This window comes from Protopterus annectens, chromosome 6.part0 (assembly GCF_019279795.1).
Source record: "Protopterus annectens isolate FY-2018-M chromosome 6.part0, PAN1.0, whole genome shotgun sequence".
Classification (NCBI taxonomy): domain Eukaryota; kingdom Metazoa; phylum Chordata; order Ceratodontiformes; family Protopteridae; genus Protopterus; species Protopterus annectens.
In genome coordinates, this window is record NC_056737.1 from 620911716 (window position 1) to 620928920 (window position 17205).

Here is a 17205-nt window from a genome sequence, read left to right on the forward strand (position 1 = left end):
ATGCCTTGCCAATGCATTAGTGTTGTCTTTACTTCTAATTTTCAATAAATGCTCTCCGATTCTATATCTCAGCTTTCTATTGGTTTTACCCACATAGTAAGCGGAGCATCTGTTGCATACGGCCAAATAAACAATGTTGATACTATTGCAGTTTGCCTTTACCTTGAAAAAAAAGTCTCTCCTAAGGTCAGGGTGTGAAAACACATTGCTTGTGTCGATATATTGACACTGATTACAGTTCAAACATGGGACCATCCCCAACTTATCATGACTCTTGAACTCTCGTTTATCCTTAGAATAACACAACATCTGTTTCAAAGATTTCTTATTTTTGTATAGAAACAATGGTCTATCACCAACTATGGGTCCTATCTGAGGATCCTGTGTGAGTTTTGGCCAATATTTCCGAATGACATCAGTGACTACTCTGACATCACTGGAATATTCAACTGGCACTCTCACATGCCTCTTCTTGAATTTTTCCACCTTTCACCTGCATAAACATCCACTTGATCCACCAATGAGACCTATAGTGGCAGGTGGAGGGTGGATTACAGAGCCTTTATCAATTTATGTTGAGAAACATCTGAGACCAGTCATTAATCTGAATGAGGTGGTCCTGAGAGACTCTAAACAGTTTTTAATAGATTTGTATGAATGTGTCAAAGGGATTCATGACCTTGAGAGAGTGATTTTTGCAACATTTGATGTGCAACCCCTGTTTACAATGATTCCCAATGAATTGGGAATACAATATGTACATGAGTATCTCTTGCCAATAGTGAATTTACTTTGGTACAAGTAGATCTCATTTGTTATTTTCTGGAAATAATTCTAGAGAATAATCTTTTTACTTTTAATGGAGAAATGTACATACAAAAACATGGCATAGCTATGGGCACCTCGTGTGCCAATAGTTACGCCAATATGTTCCTGGCACATTGGGAAAACAGTATATTATTTAATAAAGAGGAATTTCGGACAAATGTTTTGTTCTATCAACGTTTTGTTGATGACTTGTTCCTTTTATGGAAAGGGAGTCAGGAAGAACTATATGAGTTTCATCAGATGGTGAATGGTTTCACTAACTGCTTGAAATTTACCATTAATTGGTCTTATACACAAATAGATTTCTTGGACCTTTATGTGGAGAAATTGCATAATTGTCTCATCAATACTGGCGTCTTTCGTAATACATGCTACAGGAATGCACTTTTATCTAGATCTAGTATGCATCCGGGTTATATCTTCCGGAACCTGATAAAAGGTCAAGGTATGAGGGCCTCCAGGTTGAATCCCACATCTGATGGGTTCCAGAATGAGATTAAAGATTTGGAAAGTAGGTTATTGGAGAGAGGGTATGGACATGATGAGATTGCTAAGAATTGGTCAGAGTTGAATACATTAAGAAAAAGTATTTCGGCCCCATATTTTGGACCAATTTGTGGGACTCCGAGGAGAGTGGACTGTGACCCCGTTAGTAATAAGGGGTGTCTTAGGATCCCCCTTTTCTATATTAGGGACAACAAAGAATTGGATGAGGTTTTTACCCAGAATTGGTCCATTTTACAAGTTGATACAGATATTAGTGAGATCGTAGGTGAGAGACCGAGGTTTCGTTATAAAAACAGAAAAAATTTGAAAAGATTACTCCATTATGACAGTAGCACTATTAAGATGAATAGTGATGTAGGAATTACACTACCATGTGGTGGTTGTAATTTCTGTTCTTTGATTAATACCTCTAGGATCTTTCATCATTCCTGACCTCTGTAGAGAATTTGTGTTTCATGCCAATACTAACTGTAGAACATCTAATGTGGTCAACCTAGCAGAGTGTTGTTACTTGTAACTCATTCTATGTTGGGAAGACCAACAGGGTCCTACGTGATAGGATCAGAGAACATATGTACAATATCAGGAAAAGATCGGAACATAAAGCACTTTCCAAACATATTATACAAGTTGGTGACACACATACATTTAATTTTAGAGTCATTGAGAATATTATACCTAGTTTCAGGGAAGGTGACATTAGTAATCACATAGAATACAGGGAAACTAACTGGATTATTATTCTTAGAGCAGATAGGGGTAGTGGGCTGAATGAGAGCATGTCTATCAAGCCCATGCTTAAGAAAAGAAGAGTTCAGAAGTGATAGTTTATACCCCTTATATATATTCTTCATATATTTGTCCATTTATTGTTTATTTATTATCCCTTCCGTTAGAATGGAAGAATGTTCACCCCTCTTTTTATGCATTCCCTTCTTTTTGCGTTACTCTTTTTGCCATAAGTTTTATATTTGGTGCATTGTGTTTTTAAGAATTTATTATCTTGGATTGTTTTAATTGATGTGCTTAACTGACTGGACACTGGATATTTGAATTCTTATAAATGGAGTGCCTTTTTTGAGTGTTGTAAGGTATGATGAAGCTTAAAAGTGAAAGCGCTTACCGTTTTGTTTGTTTTATGCTTTTTTATAATAAATACATATTTTACGTTCAAAGGATTCAAAGACTTTGAGAGTTTGCTTGGCTGCTCCGCTGTGACTATTTGCATTATTATTTTTTACTTTTCATTTGGTGTTCACATCAGAGCGTTTATCCTGTGGATTATATCTTATTTTATTATTTTAAACATTTGTATTATCAATGTTAACTTGAGCCTGACAACGTGCATATGCCAAAACAATCACAAACTATTAAATATGACTTATATGGGTATGAGTATATAGACTAATCCCAGGACCCACTATGAAAAGGATCTAGCTTGCAACACATGGTGGATAATTGGTTAGGAATGCTAACCCGTTTTTTTAGCTTATTAGTGGAAAACAATGTGAGGAAAGGGAAAAACAGTGAAGAGAGACATAGTATGCATAAGGTCTGAAGAAAACTAGACATTTTAGGAAGATTACAGTACGGCAAAAGAAACAAACAGCATTTGAGACAGTATTACATTTGAGAAGTGAACAAATTACAAACACGCACTAATACAGAGAAAATACCCTGCGTAGGCATAGTTAGAGTCATAGCAGTGAAAGGATAATGTTGAGAGAGAGGTGGTGAGTTTTCCATTTTACAAGAAAGCAGTTATATGAGTAAATTATTAATACACATATAAAACAGATACTTGGCTGATTTTATATATTACTGCAATAAAAGAAACTGACAAATAAAAAAGGGCATCTAAACATGTACAGGATATTAACAAGCTGACCTGTCTGACAAAACCTATGTGGAAAGGAGAAAAAAAAATACACATATATTAAAAAAATATAATTGGTTTTGACAAACAAGTGAAATAGCTAAAAACTTTGGAAATACTTGTGGGCAGAATGGTCTTGGACACGAAGCACTGAAAAAAAATGCTTGTAGAGTATAAGTAGTAATATGACACATTTGGCAAGGCATGTGTACGAAGAAGTCTAAAGGAGAAGGCAAAGTAGAGCTGGGAGTTATACAAGTGGAAAACAGGGTAAATGAATGAAGAGATGGGGAAACAGACTGACAAGATGTGAAAGCAATGCAATCAAGAGAATAATGAAAATAGATTATTCAAGGCTCGAGGATGGAAAGCATGTACTGTTATGTAAAAGTATTTTTATCCTGTGTGGAAAAGATTTGAGTCAGAATATGTTATCTAGTTATTCTTTTCTAAAGTAGGGATAGAAATAAGATGCTATTCAGTTCAGTGGGGCTACTTATTTAACTGTGTTGCTGTCAAATGCAGTTTCTTGAAAAGGGCTTTTGCTTAAAACAAAATGTGTCATCTTTGACTTGCTATGACCTCAGAGATGACTGTATTTCAAGACAAAGGTTGGGGGGGGGGGGCTGCCACACAAGGGTTCAAAGCAAAGTCACAAACAAAAAGAAATTCAAATGAAAAATGTGTTCTTGTTCTATTGCATAAATTGACAGTTTTGAACAGCTATATTTTTGGTCACAATCATTTACAATGCAGAATTCTGAAACTGTCACTTTTGGAAAAAATATACATTGATATGAAGAAAGTTACTTTGTTGGAAAATATGATGCCTCTATCATTTTCATTCATTTTTGCCTAACAGAAGCGTTTATTATATAACAATATTTAATTGTAATGACAACTGTTTCTATTAAATCACCCTTACTTTTCTCTCGTCAAGTGTGATGGGATCTTTAACACAAGCTACTACCAGCTCAGGCAGACTTTTGTTTGAAAGATAACACTTAAGAACACAGGACCCTTTCATGGTACACTGCAGCAACAGTTCTGAACCATTAAGTAAACCAACCAGTCCCAGACTTCATCTTGGCAGTTACATTATTCCAAAGTTCCACACACTCGAAAATCTATTGGCACAAATTAAATATTACCATTTCAAGTCTCAAATTTAAAACATGCTAGCCTTTAATGAATTAACAAGCAAGGACAAATGTTGGACTGTTTGCAACACTGACTTTAATGGTGTTACTAAACATTAATTCAAGCCCCTGATTTTGAAGTTTAACCCATAGTCTTCAACTCTTCCTGGCACCAAAGATAAGCATGCTACCTGCTACACCACTGGCACTGCTTTATATACTAAATTATCTCCATGCAATACAGAACAACTCAATTGGGCACACTCCTGGTACAGGGATACATTACATCCCCAAATAACTCTGCTTACCGTTCTGCTCTACAATCTCTAATGGAGAATGTTAATGCTTTTCAATTACTTCATAGTCTGGATGAAATGAACATAACCGAACTTTGTATTTAGGACCAGCTAGGAGCTGAAATCACCTCTCTTCAGCCCTGCGGCAAAGTATTTTTTCCCAAGGAACCAGAGGAAAGTGATTTTCTAAAGTTAGCACACACTTTTTGGTCCATGTTTTAGAAGATGGGAACTAATGCCGGTTGCCAGTACACAGGTACTATCCTTGCTTACTATGCAACAGTGAAACGATGCTTTAGATGTGCTCCGCCACAATACAAACCAGTTCCTTCAACAACTCCGGCCAAATCTCATCCACGCCTGTAGTCTTACTACTACAAAAGTCTCTGACAACAGCAGTGATTTTTGCTGTAGTCTTGGATAACAACCCACTAGAAATTACAGACACTACTGCATTGCAGGACTTGGTCTGCTGGGTTTAAGAATTTCCCAAGTTCCCCAAATGTTCTAATTTCAACAGTATTGTTCAGCAATTTCCTGCCATTGCTTAAAGCCTGAGCTAGGTTCTGCCATCTGTAATATTGAACTGACTGTATGAATCTCTTTGAGGCAACACTCTCATCTTTTTCTGTAAACCACCAACCTCACTGCTCAAGATTTCAAACTTTCATCATAACTAATGCAGAACCATCTCTGGGCATTACTCAAAAAGTTACTAGTCTTCAGCTCAACAGCTTCAATTCCTGTTAATGTCCTACTAGTGGAAGCTGGGGTTACCACTCCAAGTGACACAAATCACTCTCCAGTTACAGTTCCTTTACTAAATTAAGTCTTATATAATCCACAGATATTCTGTACCACCAGACCTCACTTTTAAAACTATTAAAATCTTCTTGGAGGAAAGAGTCAACGCAAATTGCACCCAAACCTTTGACATATGTTCTTTTGGGTTTTCTAGAGACATCTGCCAAACAGCCTGTCTGGTGAACCAAATTTACTATTAAGTAGTGATAAGTTTACATCTCTGGCTCTTTCTTCATTCAAGTGCATAAAATACATATCCTTAGATTTGATGGCAAAACCACAAAGTCCATTGCTGTTGTTTGCAATACAGACTGCTCTGGTATCAAATATATTTACTAGTCTTTTTCTGCTTGAACACAGCACTTTTATAGACAATCCACAACTTACAGAGAAGTTCAATCACATTACTAGGCTTGACTTTGGCATTGTGCAGATGAAGTCAAGCCTTTCTGCCCAGTCACACTCCTCCAGCTAATTAATCTATGCCATTCTCCAAAGCAGTGTTGACATTTTGCAGTAAAACCATGAAGTGTACTTTCAGAAACTCCACAGCCTCCAAGAAGGGTGAACGTGTGAAGTCAGAATTCTGCTCCCTGCAGTATCAAAATAAAGTTCTGCATTCACAATGAGAAAAAAAAAATCTCAATTTCACAAGCTGAGATTAAAATATTTAACTGTATACATAGACAAGTAAGATCCAAGAGAAAACAGCATGCATTTAAGCAAATGGAAGAAAGTGTATCAGTTAAATTGAAGCCTCTGAGTTATGGGGCATAACAACAGCGGGATATTCAAGGATTTAATTAGAGTCTATTCGGACTACATGTACTAAAAAAAGACATGTTTCGCTTTGCAGTGGGTAATTATTTTCAATTCAGCTGTTAGCTGACTATTGTGTAAGAAACAGAAAACACGAAAGAACATGTTTTTAATTTACTTGTTAACAAGCACAGGACAGTGTTACTAAAAATGTTTCAGCAAATTATTTACTACTGCAATAAGCAAGGCTAGGTAAGTTACTCAGTTACAGAATACACACAGCCTGTAAAAAATTAAACTACGAGTAAAGAACAAAACAGTTATAAGCAGTTTACTCAGTTAGATTTGCTAACCAGCATCTGAAGAAAAATGATGTTTAGAAAACACTTCCTGTTAAATCACGTGATCAACGTAAGCTGGTTTAACGCGCGGGGAGGGGGTTAGCCCACGACATTTAATAATTTAGACTGTAAAATAAATCGACTGCTTTAGCTTATTACTTTGAGCCTTACCCACTGTGTATTTGCCTGGTAAGACAATGTGTAACGCTGTTACTAACACCGTTCCACGTCCGATAGAAACAATTTAGCTGACCTACTTTAGAAAAAGCTAAAGTGAACATCTTACACACTCAGTGATAAAATTTGTAATAATTTTATCCCAGCTAACAGAACCATTTAAACTCACAGTTGCACTCCCAACTTCCTTTTCAATCACTAGATAACTATCTAAAACGTCACCGGTCGGAAAGCAGCTAATCCGCCTCTAAAAACACCAGAGCAAATTACCAGTAAGGTCGAAGGTGAATTCTGACGAGTGAGCTTCAAGGGTAAGTGGTTTATCGAGAGCCAGAGTACGTAGGACTAGCTAGTATCTAATGATAGCATTTTACAAGTTTGAACTTGACTATGCATAATATTTTGCAGTGAAAAATAATTTACGCAGAATTGGGTATTAATAACTGCCCTACTTAACTGTAAAGTAAATTATCACCAGCCTATGCTTTATAATAAATGCCGGAGCCGCGAAGGTCATTACCAAATATCATACCTCTGAAAGTTCTAGCGCAAGAAATCTGGACAAAGATTAAGGGGGGGGGGGACAAAAGGCCCCAAAGATACGAACACGTTTTAAATTCTGCTCATATAAACTTAAAAAGTTGCTAGAATAAAAAGGATTTGTATTTGCACGCATTTTTTGGCGGATATGAAGTCTGAAACGCAATTGCACGTCATTTGGTGACTTCAGTCCGCAGTGATTTTCAGCACGTTTTAAGAGGAACAGATGAAATATATGAGGTGGAAATCTAGGTAGCTGAGAGGGTTGCGAGAATATGGTTTATACCATTGGGAGCATGCCTCTCATCCTAAAAGGCCATTGAAAATAGGTGCATCCAGTCAAAAATGTGAGCAGCTGAATAGCATTTAATTTGATTACAAAATAGCGCACATCCCTTCCTGTTTCCTCTAGGAATGTAAATCACTACTCAGGCACATGTTAAAAAAGAGAATGGAAAATGTACGCTTATTAACAAAACTATAGTGTAAATTCTACAGACTTTTAATTAACTGTATTACAAAGTTCTGCCACTTTTTTTTCTTCTGGAAACGGAGTAGTAAGACGTGAATCTCTCTTTAATTATTTTGGTCATATAGTGTGGTTTTCTGAGACAATTTTAAAAATCATGCACGAGGATGGGAATGTTAAAAGTTGTGCCTTAAAACAGCGACATCCCGCCAAAAATAGAAACATTCTGTACATGGGTAAATCGGATCTGAAAATAGCTGTGTTCCTCCAGAATATGGACAGTTGAAAGGTCTTACTGGGAGAAATAAGTATGCAGTGACTAGTAATCATAATTATTTATATTACTAACACAGACCTTACAGATTCCAAGAGGTTATAATATGCTCTCAGAAGGATCTATCTATTCCATTTCTATGTTCATTATTGTATGTCTGTCATCTTATATTGTGGCAGATATATTTTTGTGTTACAGTGCACTGTATCGAATATATAAACGTATATGTTTGTCTTCTTTTATAATAGATTGTGTTTATTTATTTACTGACATTTGTTTACTGGGAATGTCTGGGCAAAAACCTATTTCAGTAGAAGCTTACAGAATACCAATTGCTGTAGTAAATCAGTATCACTCACAATAACATATACAGTAGTAAGAGAAGAATATAAAAATCACAAAGGTGTGTAGAAAATATGCAAAATAAATGCATTTGAGAAGTATAAAAGAAAAAAAAGTATAGAAAATAAATGCAAAATTAGTATGAGAAGAAAAAGTATTTTTTATCATTGAATATAATGCCCCCTTTGGCGTGTATCTGTCCAGACACATGCAGCAACTGGAACACGCAAAGCAATACTTTACTAAAAGGATACAAGGCTTAAACAACATGTCCTACATGGACTGAACAAAGCCCTGTCACTAAATGTGGTATTCTACAGACTGCTAATAGGCAACCTCTGTCTTGCATACAAGGCATCCTCTAACCCAGTACTGATAGATTTACTGCACACCATCAAGTCAAATGGCATCAGAAGTACTCAGTTTAGGGATCTAAACCTCTTCTGCAACATCAGCAGGACGGTTTGGAGGGACAGGTGTATCTTGCAGAGGATACTGCTGCTCTGCAATAGATTTCCCATCCACATAATACAGAAATCAACCCTGCCCATGTTCAAGCATAACTTGGATCTATGGATGGTAAACAGAACATTTACCTCAGGACTGCCCTCTGTGCTACTAATGGACAGAGGCAGCATAAATGCTTTACAACATGAACGGGTCCTCTCAAATTATCTATGGTATGATCGCAGTTATTCTCATTAGGGGTTTTTTATATATATATATATATATATATATATATAGTTATTGACCTTGAGATGGGTGGTGGTGCAGCAGTTAGCATTGCTGTCTCACAGCAAGAGGTTCTCTAGTTCAATCCTCTGCTGGGGTGCCTTCTATGCGGAGTCTGCATGTCCTCCCTGTGGTCGCGTGGGTTTCCTTAGAGTGCTCCAATTTTCTCCCACATCCCAAAGACATGCTGTAGGTGGATTGGACACTCTAAATTGGCCCTAGGCGTGAGTACGTGTGTGTGCCTTCTGTGGAAGGTTGGGCGCTGGGCTGGCAACTCGACACAGTGAAAGTCCACTGCCAATCATGAGCGGACAGGTGATCTGCTGTGGTGACCCCTAACTGGGAAAAGCCGAAAGAAGAAGAAGAATTGACCTTGAGATGGTAAGGCCAATATCTGACCAAATGGAATAGGTTAAGTTGACTACAAAAAAGGGAAACTGGCTAGGCATAAAATGCCTTGCAAGGGAAGCTAGTGTAGTACTTGCCTAAGAAAAAAATATTGGTGGCAGAAGGTAAACACGCTCAACTCAGTATTTTCTCTCTTGTGTGACTGTAGAGGGAACATTTTAACTTCTGCTTCCACCACCACCATCAATCCCATTTTTTGTATATGGAGTTGATGTATCACATCAACTGCCACAATCTATTTTGATTAAATGTCACCTTCTTCAACAGTTATGCCTTACTATCACACAAATAAATTCATCTTTTTTGCTGGTCACCCCTATCCTCCAGATTGTCTTCTGCTTTTCTACACATGTGCCTGGACCACTGTAATCTGTTCTGCTGAACCTTTTCTGCAACTGGAGCTATTTGGGCTTCTGTTCTGTTGTCCTTATTTCTTTGTCTGCCCCACAGTGTGCATCCTACCACCAGTCGCAGGCAGTTCATCTCTTGCCTCTAGTTTCCTAAACTGCTCTTACTTCACCATCTAGGTCTGTACCATACAGTACTATCACTGTTTGTACACCTTACTTTTCAACTTCTTTGGCATTCTTATGTCATACACTGCACCTGACACTGTACCAGTTGGCTTTAGCCCCTCTGATTCTAGCTTTGACCTTCGGATTCAGACTTCTTTTCTCCTCAACTAACCCTCGCAGATACTTGAAACTGTTAACCTGTTCCACTCTTTTCCTTTCTATCTCAATTCTAAGCTTCTGATTTCCCCCATTTGCTTCCATTGCAACTGTCTTATCTGTACTGTTTCATTCTTTGAGCCTTCAATTTTGCATTGGATTTCCCTATCCTTTGCTGAAGTTCTTGTTTAGAGTTTGCCTGTAATACCATGTTGCCTGCATACAGCAGCTTTGTTGATCTCTCCTCCAATCTGTTTTGCTATTGCAGTTCTTCATCATATGAACTGCAGTAGGCTGAGAAATGAACCCTTGATGTACATCCACTCTAACTGGGAACCCCCCCCCCCCCCAAGTCCAAACACTGTTCATACTTGTGTTATTGAGTCCATGTACATAGCCAGTAGGGGAATCAGAAATCTTGTTTTGAGACTGATTAAATAAGGGTGTTGTCATAAAGAATATGAATAAGTGAAGAGAGAGAGATTTGATATTGGCCTTGTGTGGTACAGGAACAGAGCCAAGAGTTGGAAAGTAATTCTGTTAAAAAGTTTTAAATGAATGTAAAGTATGATCATACGGTGGTATGTACAAATATATCTATTTATAAAATGTTTTTATGTGTTGGTTATAACTGTTTCTCTGATATACTAGGATTTCTCCGTGTTAAATGCATTATTTGATTCTATGTTGCCTTCATTGGCTGGGTCATACATAAATAAGAGTCTGAGTCGGTGGTTAACAAATGGTTCTATAAAAATATAAGATATGTATTGCTTTTATCACATTGTACATTGAGAATGCTTGAAAATATGTTCCAAAATGTTTGTGGTAACATTGTCTCTTTTGACTCCTTTTGTATTATCAACATTGCAAGTAACAGTCGAAAGGTAAAGCGATCATCACTTAGAAAATGTAGCAAATCAGTAATAATAAAAAAAAATCTTTCATGATATTGAATTTTAAATCTTGTAAGCATGAAAAGACGATGTCAGTGTTTGTCTGGGACTTGAGCCGAGGATCTCCAGCATTCTCTGCCAGTGTCCTTGCCTTTATAGTATCAAGTTCTTCTAGATGGAGTGGTCCTGAAACCTACCTAAAGCCTCTTTTTAATCCACAGGCAGTGACAGCAGCACTGAATGCTGGAGATGTTGGGTTCAAGTCCTAACTAATATAAAATATTTAAACCAATACATGACCAGAAGGCTTGGTGTTATTGTATCCTAGTACCCCACACTGATGTACAGTAGCAAGGCCTTGCCATTATCCAACACTGCTAGGCTTAAAATGACCACTGGGTTGATAGCCTAGTAATCTTCTATGATCCTATGAACACCCAGTGACGTGTACAAATATTTAATGAATATTCATGGAATGTCCCCGCTGGCCTCATGAATATTCATCAGGTGTTCGGCACAACATTACAGGCCATCTTTTGGTGACTTAAATTTATTCTAACAACTAAGTATATAAGACTAAAATTTAATGTTTGTCTTTGATTCAAGATCTCTACCTTTTGTTATATTGGCTTTGTCCAGGATTATTGTGTTAAGACGTAAAAAAAAAATCTCCTCCTCTTAGTTGATGTGTTGTTGGTTAGTTTTTGTGGGTTCCTATTACGTGATCGAAACTATAAAACTTCGAACACTACAAGATCAAACTTGTATGTTTGAAGTTTTATAATTTCAAACCAAAACAAAAATGGACTGAAAGTAACTGTTGTAAGCAGGGGGGCAAGCTCCCCTGCACCCCCCACCCCCGCTCTTTAAATATACCAACTTGGGGGGTGCAGAGGGCTTGCCCCCTGCTTACAACAGTTATTGATCTGTTTTGTTTTTTAATTCGAATTGTTGAAACTTGTGTTCGATGTTTTTAGGTTTGAAGTTTCAGCAATTCGGTAACACAGTAGGAATCCAGTTTTTGTGGCCGTGCTTTGCCAATATGTCTCAAAAGGAAGGAAAGCCTCTAAGTTTTAAAAAATGTGAAGTGCACTAAGAAGATGCCCCTCAGTGATTCACACACTGTGTGTACTGTTAGAGGCCCCTTCACCTGCAGGAGTCCTGTTCCATATGCCACACGTTCAACCAGAGAGCACTTGTGGAATGTAAAAATAAGTTGATCTTGAAGGAGTTATTGAAAGCCCTGTTTTCTGAGGCCATTTTCCCTGCTCCCTCCTCTCCGGAATCGGGCAAGTCCGAGAGAGTGGAAAAATTACATTCCCTGGCTCCGAAATCCTCTTCAAAGCTGAAATCAAAACGGCCAGAAATGTCCTTTCTGACAGAATCTTCGGATCAGACAGGAGGCTGTGTATCAAGGACTTTATCGGGGTAGAAAGAATCTCTGGCTCCGAAGTCCACTACTGACTCCTCTGCTCCGAAAGACCCATTGCCTACTGAGTACCGATTATTGGAGCTGATCTCCATCCTTGGAGCCGATTACCTCTTGGCTCCTTTCTCCATTTTTGAGCAGATCCAGATCACCAACACTGTCTACAGGTCAACTAGAAGTCTCTCAGATGAAGGTGTGGATGGGGTGGTGCAGAGGCTTCTAAAGGCCCCTGTCTTGGCCAAATTACTTTTGGATCGAACCAAAAGGAGTCTGATCAGACACAACCTTTCCCCTTCAGTAACTGCTCCTCCTCCTGATCCATCCTTCACTTTTGGAGCCGGAAGACCCTGATATCCAACTGGTGTCTGTATCTGGTCCGGGACTGCTTGGCTCTTCAGATCTGGTATCTGCCCCGAATGTTTCTGCCCAGTTGGAGCAGGAGACCTCTGGGAGCCAACACTCGCAGGTCAGGTCCTCTGAGCTGGCTCGGATCTCCTCTGATCAGACCCTGCCTCTCGGGGCCACTGCATTGATTGGTTCAGGTCCCACCTCATCTTTGGAGCCTCTGTCTTCTGCTCTGCAGATTCCTTCAGCTCCGACATCTAGTTTGTCAGTTCCAGGGAGTTCTTTGGAGCAGGGGTGGTTGGCTTTCGAATCATGAGGAGGGTGAGGATTTCTTCCCCACAGTCCTACTCAGATCTTCCTCCTTCGTCGGCACAGGTGTCTTTACCTTCTCACTCCCATCCACAGGACCGCAGAGATCCCAGGCCTCAGGATGTCCCCCAGGAGACCCCCCCCTTTCCGGATCTTCTGTAGGATACCGCACTGAGGAAGCATCTAGACTCCCCAGAGGAGTCTATCACTTCCGATACCTTCCTCGATGAAGAAGGGTCTTCACGGTCAACCTCCTGAGAATGTCTCCTTTGGAAACATCTTGGAAATTATAAAACTGAGAGGTGACTGGCAGTCATCATCCCCTTCGGCCTAGGAGTCTGTATACTTGAAGGCCTTTGGATCTCACCCATCATCCTACTGGGTGACACTGCCTTCCGATGAGTTTACTGAGTTCATCTCCTGGAAGGCTTGGGAGACCCCAGATTCTATAGAACCCACTCCTAGGAGGCCAAACAAATATATTATAGCCCTGAAGGATCAAACATTCTTAACAAAAGGTGTAGCTGATGCCATGGTCGTAGCAGCTGCCACAAAAAAGGAACTTTCCGAGACCAGTTCCTCTATACATCCTCCTAATAAGGATTCCAAGACTATGGATAAATATAGCAAGAATGTCATCTCGTCAGCGGCCTTTACATTGCAGTCGCCGAACTGTCTTGCTCATTTCAGCAGACTTAAGAGGGATTTGTTAAAGGAGCTATCAGACTCCTCCCAGGGAGCTGTGGCTGATGCGGCGGCAGATAAGATCCGCACACCTCACTACCATCAATTCGGTTGTTAACTCATCCATGTGACTCATTTCATATGCAGCAGATGGAGCGAGTAAGGAGACGGGTTCAGGCATCTCCATCAAGAGACAGGCCTGGATGTGTCTCTGCGATTTCTCGGAGCCCTTCGGGTTCTTCCTTTGTTAAAGCTCCCTTCGATGGCTCATCTCTTTGGGCCTAAAGTAAAAGAAATGCTGACCAGGTGTGAGCAGGAAGGTAAGACCTTGTCTGCTGCTGGAGTACATTTTTCCAAACCTACCAGATCATTCTGAAAGGGTCAGAGAGGCAGGGGAAAGATGTGGTTCAAGAAATCGGAGATCTTATCAGGACCCAGAGGCAGAGGGGGGAACAATAACGGAGGATACCTCCCTCACGCAGCAGAATCAGTACTTCAGAGAATCTTTCTTTGGCAAACTTGTTAGCGCTCCTGAAGGAGTGCCAGACTGCTCGCCTCTGGAGGCAGTCGGGGGGGGGGGGGGTTGTCGCTGCACCTTGAAACCTTGTGAGAGAGAACAAATGGTTGCAGGATATAATATCCAGGGGATAGTGGATTCCCTTCTCCTTCCCCACTCCTGTAAATAAGTCCGTTCTAGACATTCCGCCCAGTCAAAAGGAATTAGCAACATTAGAAATTCAATCCAGGACTTACTCAAGATTCTTTTTGGTTCCAAAGAAGAAGTCCCTGCAGACCAGAGAGGATCCGGGACTTACTCAATATTCTTTTTGGTTCAAAAGAAAACGGGGGAACTGGAGACCAATCTTGCATCTCAGCAAGCTAAATAAATCTGAGAAGAAGACCAAGTTCTGGATGGTGACACTGCAGTGAATACTCCCATTCCTTGAAAAAGCCAATTGGATGTTCTGTATAGACCTTCAGGATGCATACTACCATATCCTAATGGAAAGGTGATCCAAATGATTCTTGTGCTTGTGGCTAGGAGCCAGTCACTTCCAGTTTCGAGCTCTGCTCTTTGGTCTCACTACAGCCCCCAGAGTGTTCACCAAATGTATGGCAGTAGTGGCAGCTCACCTGAGACATCAGGGATTCAGAGAATTTCCATATCTGGATGACTGGCTCATAACCACCCCGACCAGGCATCTCCTGCTACAGGCCAGGGACTATACACTTCAGCTGTGCTCCTCCCTAGGTATTACCATAAATTTATGACGAATCTGCTCTAGAGCCATCTCAAAACGTAATATTTATAGGAGCAGAGAGACACAACCATGCTGATAGCAAGACTCCCTCACAACAGAGTGTGAGATCTCCACTTACATGTGAAACTCTTTGATCAGAAAAACTTGAGCCACTGCAAAACAAGTGCTACAGGTTCTGGGAAAGATGGCAGCATCACTCGTACGTATTCCCCTAGCTCAGCTACACATGAGGATTCTTCAATGGTTACTTTCCACACAGTGGTCAATCCTGGAATTACCAATATCCCACAAGATTCTGATAACCAACTTCTGCAAGAAGCATCGATAGTGAGTGGTGGATTCACTCTCCTTCAGTATCTCGGGGCCATCTCTTTATCCCACCCTTAACCCCAAGGCACAGTGACCACGGACGCTTCCCAGATGGGGGGGGCATTATCTGGGGAAGACGGTCCAAGGCACCTGACAGGAACACAAGGCTCACTTGCACATGAACATCCAAGAGATGAGGGCATTGCAAGCATTTCAGGGCACGCTTCCTCTAGGAATGATGGCAATTCAGTCAGACAACATATCAGTAGTCTGGTATGTAAACAAGCAAGGAGGAACTAGATCTTATCCCCTTTGTTGAGAAGCTCTAAGGGTTTGGTAGTGGGGAACAACCTCCAACCATTTTCTGATTGCAATGTACATCCTGGGGAAATCCAGCATAATTGCACACAAATTGAGCAGGGCCATATTATGGCCACACGAGTGGTCCCTCAATCAGAAAGTTGCAGAAGCGAGATTTTCCAAAAATAGGGCAAGCCTTGCTGCGATCTCTTTGCATCACCACCAGTGCCAAATGCAGCAACAACTTTACCCTGATCTCTCCCATGGTGAAGTCACTAAGGGATGCACTTGTTCACGATTGGCCTTCGGGACTCCTCTATGCTTTTCCTCCAATTCCCCTGATACCCAAGTTAATACAGAGAGCAAGTTTGTTGGAGGCTATGATAATTCTGATTGTACCTTGCTGGCCTCGTCAAATCTAGTTTCCCTTCCTACATCCTCCGCTGGATGAACTATGGATTCGGGACCCAGCTCCAGACCTTCTGACACATCTGTCGGGAATGGGCCATCTTAGCCTACACAACCTCAAATTGACATCTTGGCTGCTCCACTTCCCTTGATCATCAGGTTTCCTCTTCTCTCCTCCCCAATAAAATATATTTTATTGTGTTCCCATAAATCTTCTACATGAAGATTGTATAAGAGTTAATGGAAGAGGTTTGTATAAGAGTTAATGGAAGAGGTTTGTATTACGGGCGAGTGAAAATCAGATGGATCCTGTTTCTGTGCCCATGCATTCTATACTGGAATTTCTAGCGATCATGAGGCTGCTGCTGCTTCTACTATTAAGAATCTAACTGGCAGCAATTTCAAATTTTCACAAGGGAGAAAACGGCTCTTAAGATTATGTCACACAGACTCTGTAAAGCTTTTTTGAAGGGAACAACAATGATTAGACCCCCATACAAAACCCCAACTTTTCCCTGGGATCTGAATTTCATATTAACAAACATCACTTGTGCTGCCCCCACCTGTACTTATGTACAGTGGCAGAATTGTGAAACTCTGGATATTTTCTGAAATGTATGGATTTCAGTAAACTGCTTTATAATATGCAAGGCTGTTGTGTCAATCATTTTTTTTCTTTTCACTGGAAAATAAGACTTCAGGCATAATTTAACATGCAAAGAATGTTAAGACATCATAGCATACGTAATAATTACAATAACCAGGTTTCTCTTCAGTTCTTGTTGGCTGTCTATCAGAGATGTCCTTGCTGCCATATTGAAAACCATTTGAACATCTGTTGTGATAAAAAATGCACCAGAGTACAGATGATTTGTTGTCCCTCCTAGCCCTGTTTCAACTGTCAAGCTTCCTCTGCCTGTCTTTATTTATCCTAGGGACAAGAGTTTGCTGATAAGATATGAGGAGTGGTACCTCCATCTGTGGCAGAGGTGATTTTTTTTCCTCTGTATATGCTTATACTACCCTACTGTTGCTCTGACTATTGCATGTGTGTCAGTACAGCAGTATGTTTGTATGCTTCCACTCATGCTGTTTCCATT

General features: G+C 40.0%; 2 protein-coding genes across 3 annotated transcripts in view; one reads left to right on the top strand and one right to left on the bottom strand.

The window, feature by feature from the left end:
- L2HGDH (L-2-hydroxyglutarate dehydrogenase) overlaps positions 1-6850 on the bottom strand; it is a gene marked incomplete in the record, with an annotated part of 504088 nt that extends 497238 nt beyond the window's left edge. The window contains 1 exon segment of the mRNA XM_044074289.1: positions 6722-6850. Within this exon segment, the coding sequence (XP_043930224.1) occupies positions 6722-6831 (110 nt within the window).
- A 79-nt stretch (positions 6851-6929) lies between these two features.
- DMAC2L (distal membrane arm assembly component 2 like) overlaps positions 6930-17205 on the top strand; it is a 146758-nt gene continuing 136482 nt past the window's right edge. Inside the window, exon 1 of one of the 2 annotated variants that reach the window (XM_044074290.1) lies at positions 6930-7038. The gene's annotated coding sequence lies outside the window, so the exon portion shown is untranslated. Of the gene's footprint in view, positions 7039-7595; positions 7615-17205 lie in introns of those variants that run through there. The other variant, XM_044074292.1, reaches the window with a different exon arrangement.